The sequence below is a fragment of the Sapajus apella genome, unplaced genomic scaffold, assembly GCF_009761245.1.
Source record: "Sapajus apella isolate SASKATOON/1434 unplaced genomic scaffold, GSC_monkey_1.0 scaffold13, whole genome shotgun sequence".
Taxonomy (NCBI): domain Eukaryota; kingdom Metazoa; phylum Chordata; class Mammalia; order Primates; family Cebidae; genus Sapajus; species Sapajus apella.
Genome location: NW_022436953.1, coordinates 22320858 through 22335867, shown reverse-complemented (window position 1 = coordinate 22335867; position 15010 = coordinate 22320858). Strand labels below are relative to the sequence as shown.

At 40.4% G+C, this 15010-nt stretch overlaps 1 protein-coding gene and 2 non-coding genes across 3 annotated transcripts in view; all 3 read left to right on the top strand.

The window, feature by feature from the left end:
- The window catches only part of EIF3A (eukaryotic translation initiation factor 3 subunit A), a 52732-nt gene that overhangs the window by 17548 nt on the left and 20174 nt on the right, over positions 1-15010 (top strand). The window contains exons 5-12 of the mRNA XM_032282102.1: positions 2634-2823; positions 6180-6284; positions 6671-6769; positions 7841-7957; positions 8143-8328; positions 9262-9609; positions 11117-11221; positions 11304-11417. Of these exons, the coding sequence (XP_032137993.1) occupies positions 2634-2823; positions 6180-6284; positions 6671-6769; positions 7841-7957; positions 8143-8328; positions 9262-9609; positions 11117-11221; positions 11304-11417 (1264 nt within the window). The remainder of the gene's footprint in view (positions 1-2633; positions 2824-6179; positions 6285-6670; positions 6770-7840; positions 7958-8142; positions 8329-9261; positions 9610-11116; positions 11222-11303; positions 11418-15010) is intronic.
- On the top strand, positions 6401-6528 carry LOC116554253. Its single transcript, XR_004270135.1, has one exon. It is a non-coding gene; the product is annotated as a small nucleolar RNA SNORA19 (small nucleolar RNA).
- Positions 7416-7547, top strand: LOC116554252. The gene has a single exon (XR_004270133.1). It is a non-coding gene; the product is annotated as a small nucleolar RNA SNORA19 (small nucleolar RNA).

Below are 15010 nucleotides of genomic sequence, written 5' to 3'. Positions count from 1 at the left end.
TGCAACCTCCACCTTCTGGGTTCAAGAGATTCTCCTGCCTCACCCTCCGCGGTAGCTGGCATTACAGGCATGCCCACCCTACCTGGCTAATTTAGTACATTTAGTAGAGACGGGGTTTCACCATGTTCATCAGGCTAGTCTCGAACTCCTTACCTCAGGTGATCAGCCCACCTTGGCCTCCCAAAGTGCTGAGATTACAGGTGTGAGCCACCATGCCTGGCTATTCTTAGAACAAGAGAAAATTGAGATAAATGCTGCTGCTGCTTTGTTTGTTTGTTTGTTTGTTTGCTGGAGTGCAATGGTGTGATCTCGGCTCACTGCAACCTCTGCCTCCCTGGGTTAAAGTTTCTCCTGCCTTAGCCTCCCGAATAGCTGGGATTACAGGCGTGTGCCACCATGCATAGCTAATTTTTTGTATTTTTGGTAGAGATAGGGTTTCACCATGTTTTGTCAGAGTTCGGCTGGTCTCGAACTCTGGTCCTCAGGTGATCCTCCTGCCTTGGCCTCCCAAAGTGCTGGGATTATAGGCATGAGCCACCACACCCAGCAAGGTAAATACTTCTATCAAGTCATTTTTTCCTGATTGTAAAATATTAACTGTAGACTATTTGGGGCATGTTTATTCTTGTATAAATACATGTGAATATGAAAAGAGGGGTCTATAACAATAACCTATAGACCACTTTTTCCCTGTACTTCACGTGTTCAGAGAGACGTCTCTAGCAACAAACTACAGAAATGAGTCCTGAAGGCGTAGTCTTCCATTTTATTCTTTTTAACATTATGTATAATCTGTTTTCTGTCACTTTTAAAAAATACATTAAAAAATACATTCTGGCTGGGCTTGGTGACTCATGCCTGTATTCCCAGCACTTTGGGGAGGCCGAGGTGGGAGATTACTTGAGGTTAGGAGTTCAAGACCAGTCTGGCCAACATGATAAAACCCCGTCTTTACTAAAAATATAAAAATGAGCTGGGTGTGGTGGTGCACGCATGTAATTCCAGCTACTTGGGAGGCTGGAGCAGGAGAAAGGCTTGAACGAAAGGCTTGAACCCAGGAGGCGCAGGTTGCAGTAAGCCGAGATCGTGCCTCTATACTCCAGCCCGGGTGATAGAGCAAGACTTCTTCTCCAAAAAAAAAAAAAAAATAATAAGCTGTTATATTTAGACAACACATATACCACCTGTTTTTTTGTATTGGTAGACCAGTTATTTTGGTATCCAGTATAATTATGTACAGCAAATTGTCTTATGTAAAACTATTTAGAGCAATTCATGAGAACAATTAAATGAATCCCGCTAGTATATTTTGTTTTTTTCTTTCTCTCCTTTGTTCTGATTGTCTTTCCTTTCTGATAGGATCTTGCTTCCTTGCCCAGGCTGGAGTATAGTGGTGTGATTGTAGCTCACTGCATGCATCCTTGAGCTCCTGGGCTCAGGCGATTCTAATACCTCAGTCTTCTGGGTAGCAAGGACTCCTGGAGAGCACCACTACGTCCAGCTAATGTTTATTTTTTTATTTTTTATTTTTTGTGGAGATAGGCTCTCGTTATGTTAACCTAGGCTGATCTCAAAGCTTCTGGTCTCAAATGATCTTCCTGCTTTAGCCTCCCAATGTGTTGGGATTTTTTTTTTTTTTTTTTTTTTTCAGATGGAATTTTGCTCTTGTTGCCTAGGCTGGAGTGCAATGATGCCATCTCCGTTCACTGCAACCTCTGCCTCCTGGGTTCAAGTGATTCTCCTGCCTCAGCCTCCCAAGTAGCTGGGACTACGGGCATGTGCCACCACGCCCAGCTAATTTTTGTACTTTGAGTAGATGCGGGGTTTCACCATGTTGGCCAGGATGGTCTTGATCTCCTGACTTGGTAATCTGCCTGCTTTGGCCTACCAAAGTGTGGGATTATAGGCATGAACCACCATGCCTGGCACACTTGTGATTCTTACAGTTTTTTCTTCCTTATTGTCATTTATTTCTTTGGTTTTTTTTTTTTTTTTTGAATATGGAGTCTCATTTTCCTGCCCAGGATGGAGTGTAGTGGCGCAGTCTCAGTGCACTGCAACCTCCACCTCCTGGGTTCAAGTGATTCTCCTGCCTCAGTCTCCTGAGTTGCTGGGATATTATGGACGTCCGCCACCACCCCAGCTAACTTTTCTGTTTTTAGTAGACAGGGGGTTTCACCAGGTTGGCCAGGCTGACAGCAGTATAGTGTTATCCTGACCTCAGGTAATCTGCCCGCCTCAGCCTTCCATAGTGCTGGGATTACAGGTGTGAGCCACTGCGCCCAGCCATTTCCTTAGTTTTTAAAGCTGTCTTAATTTTGTAAGGAAGCATGGGGTATATGAATCTGCCTTTTCTGCCATTTAATCATAGTCTTTTTCTGTAGCTTGAGAACACTGACAATACTGAATGGACAGATGAAGCTCTGATTCTCCAAATATTCATTTAAACATAGTCCGTTTCTCTTACTCCCATGCTTTGATGGGATAATTTATGAGTATAGTGCACTGTGGTGATGCACACATTCTGTCACTTTCCGTACCATAATCTTATGGTATGGAAAGCACCTTACCATAAGATTAAAGAGAAGTGCTTTTCTGCTTACCAAGTGTCATTTACAAACCTAACAGGTTTAAAACTTTGTACTTTGTAGGATGTCTACTAGAGTCCTCTTAGCCACTCTTTCCATCCCTATTACTCCTGAGCGTACGGATATTGCTCGACTTCTGGATATGGATGGCATTATAGTTGAAAAACAACGTCGCCTTGCAACGCTACTAGGTCTTCAAGCCCCACCGACACGAATTGGCCTTATTAATGATATGGTTAGTATTAATTTGCCTTTTTATAGCTTTGGGCAGAAAACTTTGTGGTCAGGTTTAATACCCATGATTAAATACTAGGAATTCTGACTCATTGCCAGGGGATTCTGATGTATAGACAGGGAAGCAGTGGTGTCAATCACTGTTCAGTTGAGGCAGTTCGCTCCAGTGAGTGAGCTGGTCTTAAATTATTGGAAGTTTTGATGTAGGAGCACGTGGGTTGGGTCTGAGGAATACTGTGGACCATTCAGCAAGAGAAGTAGTATTGATGGGCAAGAAGGGTCATGGCTTATTTCATGGGGGCTCTAGGAAAACTGAGCTGTGTGTGGGAAATATGAAGAGGCTAGGTGTATTAGTATGTCCTCGCACTGCTATAAAGAAATAGCTGAGGCTGGGTGCGGTGGCTCATGAATGTAATCCCAGCACTTTGGGAGGCTGAAGTCGGTGGATCACCTGAGGTCAGGAGTTAGAGACCAGGCTAGCCAACATGGTGAAACCCAGTCTCTACTAAAAATACAAAAATTAGCTGCATGCTTGTAATCGCAGCTACTCAGGAGGCTGAGTCAGGAGAATTTCTTGAATCCAGGAGGCGGAGGTTGCAATGAGCTGAAATCATGCCACTGCACTCTGGCCTGGGCGACAGAGTGAGACTCTGAAACAAACAATGAAACAAAAAAATACCTGAGATTGGGTAATTTATAAAGAAAACAGGTTTAATTGGCCCACAGTTCCACAGGCTGTATAGGAAGTATAGTTGCTTCTGTATCTGGGAAGGCCTCAGGAAAATTGCTGTTATGGTGGAAGGTGAAGGGGAAACAGGCATGGCTTATATGGCTGGAGCAGGAGGAAGAGAGAGCGGGGGAAGGTACCACACACACTTTTTTTTTCCTCGAAATGGAGTCTTGCTCTGTTAACGCAGGCTGGAGTGCAGTGGCACGATCTCGGCTCATTTGCAACCTCCACCTCCTGGGTTCAGGAAATTCTCCTGTCTCAGCCTCCCTGGTAGCTGGGATTACAGGCACTCACCACCATACCCAGCTAATTTTTGTATTTTTAGTAGAGACAGGGTTTCACCATCTTGGCCAGGCTGGCCTTAAACTCCTGGACTCGTGACCCACCTGCTTCAGCCTCCCAAACTGCTGGAATTACGGTATGAGCCACTGTGCCCAGCCCAGATATGTGTATCTTTTTGGTGTTTCACACTGATGGAACCTTCTTTCAGTGGAAATTGGAGTGCCTATCAATGTGCCTAGCAGGTGAAACTGAAGGCAGAAGTTGTATTCCAGGGAAGCTTAGATTGTAGGGATTCTCATCATAACAGTTTGAGTTGGTGGTTATTATAATCTACTTTGAGATAATAGAAAAAGAGGGGCAAGTACTAGAGAAAAGTATTAAGGAAAAATCAACTTGGCTGTATGTTTACCAAAAATGGAATTTAAATCATTAACAGTGCCTAATTATTCATGAATAGAGTAATTAAAGAAATCACGAAGATAATGGCAAGCTCTCTTAGATATTTTTAAAATGTATTCTGAGAAAACACGTGTAGTCACTCTGGTAAAAACTAGATAAAAGGCCTAAATTTTCTGCAGTAGTCAATTTAAGAACAAATACGTTTTCTAGATAGTGGCTTTGTTCTTTTGTGACATAGTAATGCAGATCTGCTTTGTAGTTTATTTTTGCTAAGAGTTTCTACAGAGCAGTTTTTTCCTACTTTGTACCTCCATGTTTTACTCTGCTGCCACTGCCCACAGAGTCCAACTTTCTGTTTTTGGGACCAATGTAGGACTCAGTGTAATAAAGCAAGAGCAGTTTCTTGAGAAAGATTTCATTAGCCAATGTTTTAAAAATTTGCTTCTAATTTTTAAAGCTGAAGAAGTGTACCACACTGAAAGGATAATCCATGTCACCTTGCTGTTAAAGGTGATCTCTTAGCCTTACATTTAATGAACTGCAATATGTTGTCCCAGAGCGAAAGACATTTACAGTTGGCTGGAAGTAGAATTTTTAAGCCACTAAAACTCTGTGAGCAAGTCATAGTGATCACTAATGGGAAGCATTGGATCAGCAGCTAGGGCATCTAAATTAGGGCCCTCATTGTGCCCCATAGAATGTAGACTTCTACAAGGGTACCTGTTAGTGTCAAGTGAATGGATTAGCTGACTGCCAAGAGTCATTTATCAACTTTTTGAGTTGATCATATATCCGAGGTCAATACCTGAGGAGAGGGCGCGATAACTGAAATTCGTGAGACAGTGTGATTCCACGATCTCAGGAAGACTCAGGTGTTCATAAGAGTGACTTTTAAATCAGAAAGCAAGCCAATTGTGTATTTTAGTGAGAAATGTAATTCAGTAGGTTATGGCAGTCTTTTACATTCCCTATTTGGAAGGCGAGCTGCATGAAGAATCTAAAATAATTTCATAGAAATGAAATTAGAGCAGGGAACTTTTTTTTTTCTTAAAGACAGATTCCAAGTTAGTTAGGGAATTAAAAATAAATGGATGCTTATAAGGGGGAAGTATTAGACTGTTGTAGGATGTCAGTCTTGTACCCAGTTTACATTGGAGTTAATCTTAGACCTGAGTGCTGGTGTGTTTGGGTACCCTCCTTGCTTGGGGATGGGATCTGCCAACATTTGCCTCAGTTTTGTCACCCACTGTCTGTGGGAACACACTCCTGGCCTTTGCTGTGTCCCAGCAGTTATTCTGTCCTTGGGTTAACAGTTCCTAACAAATGACATATTTCTTGGTAAAATTGAAGTCCATATAAATGGGGTGATATGCGAAATTCTTCTCATATGTAAGATTATGTTTGTGACATTTATTCATGTATTCTTACATAACTTTTCTTTTTTTGAGCATTTTTGTGTATTTTATGAACACACCAACCTCCTCTTTATGAGTAAGTGAATTCTTCCCAATTTGGGGCTTTTAGAAATACTGCAGCCATGATAATTTTTGTGTGACAATTTATGTAAAAGTAAAACTCTGTGAATCTAAAGCCTGAGCTGAAAGTGAAAAAAAAAAAAAAGTAAACCTCTGGTATTTTCCTTGTTATTGGTAATAAACTATTCTGTTGGCCACAGTTTAATTGGTTGTGGTTGTGTGTTTGAGAGTTGCATCTCCTTTTTACATACTTCTCACTGTAGGTTAGTGTGCATAGTATGGGGTAAGAGACCCAGCAGAGTTGTACTTGGATTCATCTTTGGTAAATTTAGAGGAGGTTGAGGCTTGGTGATTTTTTAAAATCATTTTTCAGATTTCCAATGCTATCATTTTCTTTAATTCATAGTCAGTTCAGAATCTTAGTTGGAAAATTTCCTTTGGCAGTTACAACTTTTGTTTTGCTTGCTCTAGGTCAGATTTAATGTACTGCAGTATGTTGTCCCAGAAGTGAAAGACCTTTACAATTGGCTTGAAGTGGAATTTAACCCACTAAAACTCTGTGAGAGAGTCACAAAGGTAAGCCTTTGGATTTAAGTTCTTTCTGATTGTTATCACAGAGTTGGCCTTATTGCAATTTTGGGTTGTACTGGTATTTGTTAAGAAAGAAGTATTGTCCTATGTGTTAGAATTCAGTGCACATTTCATGTCTTTTTTCTTTATTTCAAGAGAAAATATATTTCTGATGTGCTAAACAAACCTTTGGAGGTTAATTAGCAGTATGACTAATTTAGTTGTTACTGTCAGTCATCTTCAAACAAGTATCAGTAGCTTCATGATACATTTTGTATTTCTCTGCTTTGGATAATGTTTTTGTATCTTAAAAAAACTGGAAGAATTTCAGATGTTTTGGTATCTGTTATTGTAGAAAGTATGATTCTCTTTCAATTTAATGAATTTTATAGGTTCTAAATTGGGTTAGGGAACAACCTGAAAAGGAACCGGAATTGCAACAGTATGTGCCACAACTGCAGAACAACACCATCCTCCGCCTTCTGCAGCAGGTACAAATTAAAAAAGGTTTTGTGGAAGAACTGGAGTTTTCTTGTTTGTGTGTACTGATCATGAAACTAAAAACTGGAAAAATCTAGAACTGTTTAGGAAGTGAGAACCTCCGTTCTGCCCTTGCCAAAAATTAGTCTCATACTACTTATTAACTTGAAAAACGGGATAACTGTATTTACACATTTTGTAACTGACTTTTTTTTTTTTGGCTGAACACTGTCTTTGGGCATCTTTCCTTGTTAGTAATGTAGGGCTACCTTATTCCTTTTAAGATACCGTGGTTTGTTCAGACTCTCTTGATGAAAACCTGTATTACTAGATTTTTTTTTTCCTGTTAAAAATCTTGTAGCATTGAGCATCTTTCATACATGTATCTTTGCATACTTCTATTACTTTCTGTGGCATAAGAAGTGGAATTAGTCATAGGGGATATGCATTTAAAGCTTTAATAGCTATTCAGAAGCCTGGATTGTAGATCCTCCCACCATTAGTGAATGAGACAGCCTTTTCATATATTTTAGTCCAGGGACTTGAGTAAGTTTTAATGTTTTGGCTTATAATGGGGGCTTAAGTACTCCCATTTTGTTTTTCATTTGTTTCATTTGGGAAGGAAGGCTTTTTATTATATTTTTTACCTCAGTATTTGTGCACATTTCATTGACCTGCTTTCTTTTGTACATGTGAGCAGTGTTATTTCTTCTGTGCTATACAAATAGTTGAAGGCTAATTAGCAGTATAACTATAAATAGTAATGCTGCCAGTCTCCTTCAGACAAAAAATATCTAAGAAGTGTTTATAAATGTATTCGGTAAGTGGTATATTTTTTGTTTTTTTTTTTTTAATTTTACTAGGATTTCAAAAGATTATAGGTTTGAGGAATAGTATGATAATAGTTCTCAAAGCATGAGGTTTGGGGTTGATAGTCTGGGATTAGAATTCTGGCTTTAACAATGTACTGCTAACATAATTCCCTGGCATAATTTCTACTTCCCATGATTGTCATGAGATTGCGTATAAAAAGTGCTGAATAAATAGTGGTTAGTGTTATTAACGCTGTGTTTTCTATGCAGGTGGCACAGATTTATCAGAGCATTGAGTTTTCTCGTTTGACTTCTCTGGTTCCTTTTGTTGATGCTTTCCAACTGGAACGGGCCATAGTAGATGCAGCCAGGCATTGCGACTTGCAGGTGGGTATGTGCTATAAGGGGACAGGTAGAAGGCCCTTGAGGACTGGAAAGACACATATCCTTTGTTTATCATTTTAAAGTTTACTGAGTGAACTTTTCTAGCTTTTGTATATGACTTTTTTTGTTACTTTTTTTGACTTCATGCTTAGGTATGGATTTAACCATTTATAATTTAATTTTCAAAGGTTCGTATTGATCACACTTCTCGTACCCTGAGTTTTGGATCTGATTTGAATTATGCTACTCGAGAAGATGCTCCGATTGGTCCTCATTTGCAAAGCATGCCTTCAGAGCAGATAAGAAACCAGCTGACAGCCATGTCCTCAGTACTTGCAAAAGCACTTGAAGTCATTAAGCCAGCTCATATACTGGTATGCATCTTCCTGGGGAAATAAATCGCAGAAGTTTTGAGGGACTCTTATGCCATGTCTTTCACAAAAAGGTTTGAGGTGATATCTAAGAGAAGGGATTTATGATATATTTTCTATAGAATTGTACTTGGTAGAATTCTGTAGAAGTAGAATTCTATAGAATTGTTACTTTATCAAATACACAAACCATTGAGCTTTCTTCCACTGAATAAAATATTATTACTCTGTATAGGTAATGTAATAGTGTGGATTATGTCACAGAAGCAACAGAGTGGACATACGATTCCTCAAAGAGGAAGTATAATGATTGGATTTTTCCCTCCTGCTTCTTTCTTTCTTTCCTTCTGTATTTATTTATTTGTTTGAGATGGAGTCTCACTGTGTCACTTAGGCTGGAGTGTAGTGGTGCCATTTTGTCTCACTACAGTCTCTACCACCTGGGTTCAAGTGATTTTTGTGCGTCAGCCTCTTGTGTAGCTGGGACTACAGGCACGCACCATATGCCCTGCTAATGTTTTGTATTTTTGGTAGAGATGGGGTTTTACCATGTTGGCCAGGCTGGTCTGAAACTCCTGGCCTCAACCCACCTTGGCCTCCCGAAGTGCTGGGGTTACAGGCATGAGCCATTGCCTGTAACAAGTTATTTCTTCTTTGTGAGCTCTGTTAATGAACACCTAAAGTAAGTTTGGTGCAGAGAAAAGTTGTCTTAGCTAGGAGAGCTTCTTTAGCTGCGTCATTGCTGTTAAAAGACTGAATAGGAGCAACACCGTAGCATTTGATACTGAAAACAAACAGCTTGGATAGTGTCATCTTCCAATATCAAATGCAGATACATAGAAAGGCAATGCATCAGGATTACTTTGCAATTTCTTTATGCCTACTACCAGAGAATATTAATTTTGGTCATTTTTCAAAATTCATTTGTTTTCGAAGCAAGAAAAAGAAGAACAGCATCAGTTGGCGGTTACTGCATACCTCAAAAATTCACGAAAAGAGCACCAGCGGATCCTGGCTCGCCGCCAGACAATTGAGGAAAGAAAAGAGCGCCTTGAGAGTTTGAATATTCAGCGTGAGAAAGAAGAATTGGAACAGAGGGAAGCTGAACTCCAGAAAGTACGAAAGGCTGAGGAAGAGAGGCTGCGCCAGGAAGCAAAGGAGAGAGAAAAGGAGCGTATCTTACAGGAACATGAACAAATCAAAAAGAAAACTGTCCGAGAGCGTTTGGAGCAGATCAAGAAAACAGAACTGGGTGCCAAAGCATTCAAAGATATTGACATTGAAGTATGTAGCATTTTAGTTGTTAAAAAACTTAGTTTTATCCAGGTCTTTTATACTCTTAGAACCATAGTCCTTTGCCATTTGGTGGCTTATTTTGAGTTATCTTATGCATTTTGGTACAGCTAGCCATGACTAAATCTGCGAGTAAGCATATGTTTAATTGCTCTGTGCAGTTTGTTTGTTTGTTTTTTTTTTTTTGAGACAGAGTCTCACTCTTGTTGCCCAGACTAGAGTGCAGTGACGCGATCTCGGCTCACTGCAACCTCTACTTCCTGGTTCAAGTGATACTCCTGCCGCAGCCTCCCGAGTAGGTGGGATTACAGGTGTCCGCCACTACGCTCAGCTAATTTTTGTATTTTTAGTATACATGGGGTTTCACCATGTTGGCCAGGCTGGTCTCAAACTCCCAACCTCAGGTGATTCACCTGCCTCAGCCTCCCAAAGTGCTGGGATTACAGGCATGAGCCACCATACATGGCCCGCTCTGTGCAGTTTTAACTACTATATATTAATCACAGGACAGGTTATGTATCCCTTACCCAAAATGCTTGGGAGCAGATATGTTTCATATTTTGGATTTCTTTGGATTTTGGAATATTTGCATATATATATATATGTATGTGTGTGTGTGTGTGTGTGTGTGTGTATATATATATGTATGTGTGTGTATATATATGTGTGTGTGTGAATATGTGTGTGTGTGTGTGTGGAGATATTTTGGGGTTTGGACCAGAGTCTAAACATGAAATCCATTTATTTCATAAGACACTTTTTTTTTTTTTTTTAAAGACAGTCTCACTCTGTTGCCCAGGTTGGAGTGCAGTGATACATGGGCTCACTGCAACCTTCGCCCCCTGAGTTCAAGTGATTCTCTTGCCTCAGCCCAAGTACGCAGGATTACAGGCTTGTGCCACCACGCCTGGCAGCTAGTTTTTGTATTTTTTTTACAGATGGGGGTTTCACCATGTTGGCCAGGCTGATCTTGAACTCCTGACCTCAAGTGATTAACCTGCACTAGCCTCCCAAAGCGCTGGAATTACAGGTGCAAACTACCGTGCCTGGCCTGTTTCATAGAAATCTTATACACATAGCCTGACAGTAACTTTATATAGTATTTTACACAATTTTGTGCATGAAACAAAGTTCTGAATGCATTTTGACTGACCTGTCACATGGGTTAGGTATGGAATTTTGCATTTGTGGCACCATGTTGGTGCTCACAAAGTTTTAAAATTTGGAGCATTTCAGATGAGTTTTTGGATTAGGTTTGCTCACCCTATAGTAGAGTATGGGGAGATGTAAATTAGAAGAGTGAGAAAAAGATGTATGGATTTTTTTTTTCCTTACGGTCAAATGGAAATAAGGCTATTTTACAATATTTTTACATTTCCTAAATTATCACCCATTATAACAATAAAAGCAATTTAGGATTTCATTCTAGAAAACAGTGAGTTGTTAGGCATTGCTTGTTTATCCTTATTAACAATTGTGCATTTATATTACCTTTCAGGACCTTGAAGAATTGGATCCAGATTTCATCATGGCTAAACAGGTTGAACAACTGGAGAAAGAAAAGAAAGAACTCCAAGAACGCCTAAAGAATCAAGAAAAGAAGGTAAATGAAAGGATTGGTAGACCTTTAACATACCAAGTTAAAAGAGATTTGTAAAAACTACATTTGTTTTCATGTCATTTAGATTGACTATTTTGAAAGAGCCAAACGTTTGGAAGAAATTCCTTTAATAAAGAGTGCTTACGAGGAACAGAGAATTAAAGACATGGATCTGTGGGAACAACAAGAAGAAGAAAGAGTAAGTTTTTAATTTAATTGTAATATTTTTAGATCATAATTAAATCCTCCGCCAGTAATGGAACCAAGGATTCAGAATTGCTTTCAGAATCTGCCCGAAATGGTGCTCTAATGGCTGCCTATTAACAGACTGGTAGAAAGATGGAAAATTTCACGATTGAGGTTCCAAATGAGACTTGTAAAACAAAGGACAACTGAAAAGCTCATTTTACAAAAAACTGGTTTATGTACACTTTATTTATTTATTTAGAGATGGAGTCTCGTTCTGTCACCAGGCTGGAGTGCAGTGGCGCTATCTTGGCTCACTGTAGCCTCTGCCTTCTGGGTTCAAGCAATTTTCCTGCCTCAGCCTCCCAGGTAACTGGAACTACAGGCGCCCGCCACCATGTCCAGCTAATTTTTGTATTTTTAGTAGAGACAGGGTTTACCATATTGGCCAGGCTGATCTGGAACTCCTGACTTTGTGCTCCACCAGTCTCAGCTTCCTAAAGTGCTGGGATTACAGGCGTGAGCCACCGTGCCCCGCCCACAATCTAATTTTAAACATATATCAAAAAGAAGTTTTAAACCCATTAGCAGTAGTCATCTGTATTCTTCCTCACCACCCCTGCCTTAGGCAACCACCAAACTACTACTGTCTGTAGATTTGCTGATTCTGGACATTTCATATAAATGGAATCGTGTACTGTGTGGCCTTTTGTAACTCAATAGGTCATTCTGTAATTTTGTTAGTTTATAGTGTATATTACATTTACCTGATGATACAAAAACAGGGTTTACAAACGCTTATGGCACCAAATATGTAATAAAAGTGAGTGAACAGATCTGGTTTAAAAAACTAACCATAAGTGGGAGACAAACATTGGTGTAGAGTGTGATAGGAGAATGCAGCCTTTTCTTGGTTTCATCTGGTTCTGGTTGTTGTCACCTGGAGATTAATGGGCCTAGGATTGCCAGCTCTTCCCATTGTTTCAGGAAAAGTTGGAATTTTTGTAACAATTCTCTTAACATGTAAATATTAAATATTAGAAAAGTGCTGCACACCAAATTGGATTGATTTTGAGCTTTCTGTTTTTTCATGTAGGGCAGAAAGGAAATAGCCTTATATTATCCTGCATTAAATCCAGGTGTTTTTAAGGATGAAAATGCCTTTAAAAATTAAACCATGGCATTTGTTATTACTGTGCCACATTATTTTATTTTACTATATATAGGCACACCTCGTTTTATTATGCTTCACTTTGTTGTGCTTTTGTGTTACCCCGGCTGGTCTCAAACTACTGGGCTCAAGCGATCCTCCCAGCTCGGCCTCCCAAAGTTCTGGGATTACGGGTGTGAGCCACCATGCCTCCCCCAACCCCCTTCCCCATATTATTATCATTTTTATTCTTGTTTTTTTCTTTTACAAATTGAAAGTTTATGGTAACCTTGCATTGAATAAGTCTGTTGATACCATTTTCCAACAGCATGTACTCATTTCCTGTCTGTCACATTTTGGTAATTCTCAAAGTATTTCATAGTTTTTCATTATATCTGTTGTAGTGATGAGTGAACTTTGATGTTACTGTTATTATTTTGGGGTGCCACAAACCACACTCATATAATCCACTCGCATATAGATTATGAACTTAATCCATAAATGTTGTGTCTGTTCTGACTGTTCTACCGACTGGCCATCTCCTGACTCTCTGCCTCTCCCTGTCCGTGAACCTTCCTATTACTCCCTGAGAGAGAGTGTGCCAGTGAGTGACGAGTCTCTCTCTCTCTCTCTCTCTCTCTCTGACACACACACACACACACACACACACACACACACACAGAGAGAGAGAGAGAGAGAGAGAGAGAGAGAGAGAGAGAGAGATAGATACATACATACATACATCATTTTTGGGAGACAGAGTTTCACACTTGCCCAGGCTAGAGTGCAGTGGTACCCCAAGTAGCTGGGATTATAGGTGCCTATTACCACGCCTGGCTAACTTTTGTGTTTTTAGTGGAGACTGGGTTTTTAGTTCACCCAGCCCAGTTGGCTGGATTGGTCTTGAACGCCTGACCTCAAGTGTTCCACTGGCCTGAGCCTCCCAAAGTGCTAGGATTATAGAAGTGAGCCACCTCACCCACCCCCTGAGACATAATACTGAAATTAGGCTAATTAACAGTCCCACAGTGGCTTCTAAGTGTTGGCTTCTAAGAGTCACCTATCTCTCACTTTAAATCAAATGCTAGAAATGGTTAAGCTTAGTGAGGAAGGCGTGTTGCAAGCTAGGCCTATTTGACTAATCAGGTTGTGAATGCAAAGGAAAAGTTTGTGAAATTAAAAATGCCACTTCAGTGAACACATAAACAGTGAGAAAGTGAAACAGCCTTATATATATGGAAAAAGTTTGATTGGTCTGGACAGATGATCAAACCAACCACAACATTCTCTTCAGCCAAAGCCTGATCCAGAGCAAGGCTGTAATTCTCTCATGAGTTAATATTATGAAGGCTGAGGGAGCTTAGAAAACCGTAGAAGGCCAATCCCTGTGGCTCATATCTGTAATCCCAGCACTTTGGGAGGCCGAGGTCACTTGAAGTCAGGAGTTCAAGACCAGCCTTGCCAACATGGGGAGACCCTGTCTCTACTAAAAATACAAAAACTAGCTGGGCATGGTGGTGGATGCCTGTAGTCCCAGGTACTCAAGAGGCTGAGGCAGGAGAATTGCATGAACATGGGAGCCGGAAGTTGCAGTGAGCTGAGATCATGCCACTGAACTCCAGTTTGGCGACAGAGGGAGACTCCGTCTCAGAAAAAAGAAGCTGCGAAGAAAAGTTTGAAGCTAGCAACACGAAAGTACAGTGTGAAGCAGCAAGTACTGTTGTAGAAGCTATAGCAAGTTATCCAAAGATTTGGCTGAGATAATTGAAGAAGGTGGCTACACTACTCAGATTTTCTTTCTTCTTTTTTGGGAGTCAGGGTGTTGCTCTGTCATCCAGGCTGGAGTGCAGTGGTGTCATCTCAGTTCCCTACAACCTCCACCCCCTGGGCTTAAGTGCTCCTCCAACTTCAGCCTTCTTAGTAGCTGGGATCACTGGTGTGCACCACCATGCCTGACAATTTTTTAATAGTTTTAGTGGAGACAAGATCTCCTCAGTGGCAGCTGGTCTCAAACTCCTGAGGTCAAGCAATTCGCCTACCTCAGCCTCCCAGAGTGCTGGGATTACAGGCGTGAGTCATCGTGCACAGCTAGTAGATTTGCAGTGTAGTTGAAACGACCTTCTATTGGAAGAAGATGCCAACTAGGTATTTCATAGAGAAGTCACTGGCTTCAAAGTGTTGAAGGGTATACAGTACTCACTGTTTTTAGGGGTTAATGCAGCTGCTGACTGGAAGTTGAAGCCAATTCTTGTCATTATAAAAATCCTAGGGTCCTTATACATGGAGGAACAAAGCCTGAATGATAGCATATCTGTTTATAGCATGGTTTGCTGAATATTTTAAGCCCCCGTTGAGACCTGTTTAAAAAAAAAAAAGGCGTTTCAGAATATTACTGCTCATTAACAATGCATCTGATCATATGACAGTTCTGATGGGGATGTATAAGAGAGATTAGC